The sequence below is a fragment of the Arachis hypogaea genome, chromosome 16 (assembly GCF_003086295.3).
Source record: "Arachis hypogaea cultivar Tifrunner chromosome 16, arahy.Tifrunner.gnm2.J5K5, whole genome shotgun sequence".
Classification (NCBI taxonomy): domain Eukaryota; kingdom Viridiplantae; phylum Streptophyta; class Magnoliopsida; order Fabales; family Fabaceae; genus Arachis; species Arachis hypogaea.
In genome coordinates, this window is record NC_092051.1 from 91164897 (window position 1) to 91165886 (window position 990).

The 990-nt window shown below is 40.1% G+C and overlaps 1 protein-coding gene across 1 annotated transcript; it reads right to left on the reverse strand.

Annotated features, from left to right (window-relative positions):
• Positions 1 to 320: 320 nt before the first annotated feature.
• On the reverse strand, positions 321 to 695 carry LOC140180152 (uncharacterized). Its single transcript, XM_072220564.1, has one exon. It carries the CDS (start codon positions 693 to 695, stop codon positions 321 to 323), a length of 375 nt encoding a protein of 124 aa, XP_072076665.1.
• Between the last annotated feature and the right edge of the window lie 295 nt (positions 696 to 990).

Sequence of the window (990 nt, forward strand, 5' to 3'; positions counted from 1 at the left end):
GGACACAGAAAATAGAGGTTTTGTGTGTACGCACAAATGCCCTATTTTTCAAAATTTTTTTCTCAATTTCGAAGGTACTCAATCTTAGCTCAATCAAAATTTCAACCCCAAACATACAAACATTCAAATATTCATGACCTACAAGAAAATTAACTTATCTAACTCAAAGATTAAACTAATCCTAGGTGAATCAACATGACAAAAATTAATTAAGTCAAAGAACTATGAACAAAAAGAGAAGGATTAGAACAATATTATCATAGTGGGGTGTCTCCCACCTAGCACTTTGGTTTAAAGTCCTAAGTTGGACTTGCATGAGTTCATTGATCAACATTTGGGACCTCCCCAAGGAGGAAAATCTCCAACTCCATAGCATGCTTGGGTTGTGTGTGGTAAGGTTTCACCCTATGACTGTTGTTTTTGAATGTAGTTCCATTGATAGGGTGGACCACCTCAACCACCCCATAAGGCTTGACATCCACTACTTTGAATGGACCATCCCATCTAGATCTCAACATTCCGGGCATCAACCGTAACCTTGAATTGTACACCATCACCTCATCTCCTATCTTAAAGCTCTTCCTCCTAATATTTTGTTCATGGAATGTCTTGGCCTTTTTCTTATAAAACTTAGAATTCTCATATGTTTCTAGCCTAAGACATTCTAACTCCTCCAATTGGAGCTTACGTTCCATTCCCGCTTCCTTTAAATCCGGATTGCAATGCTCCACCGCCCAATATGCCTTGTGTTGGATTTCAACCAGAAGATGACAAGGGTTCCCAAAGACAATGCGGAAAGGGGCTCATTCCAATTGGGGTCTTGTAGGCAGTCCTATATGCCCATAATGCATCTCCTAATCTAGAACTCCAATCCTTTCTCTATGGGTTGATCACTTTCTCCAAGATTCTCTTAATCTCCCTGTTGGATACTTCCACTTGCCCATTGGTTTGGGGGTGATAGGCTGTGGAAACTTTGTGAAGAACCCCATA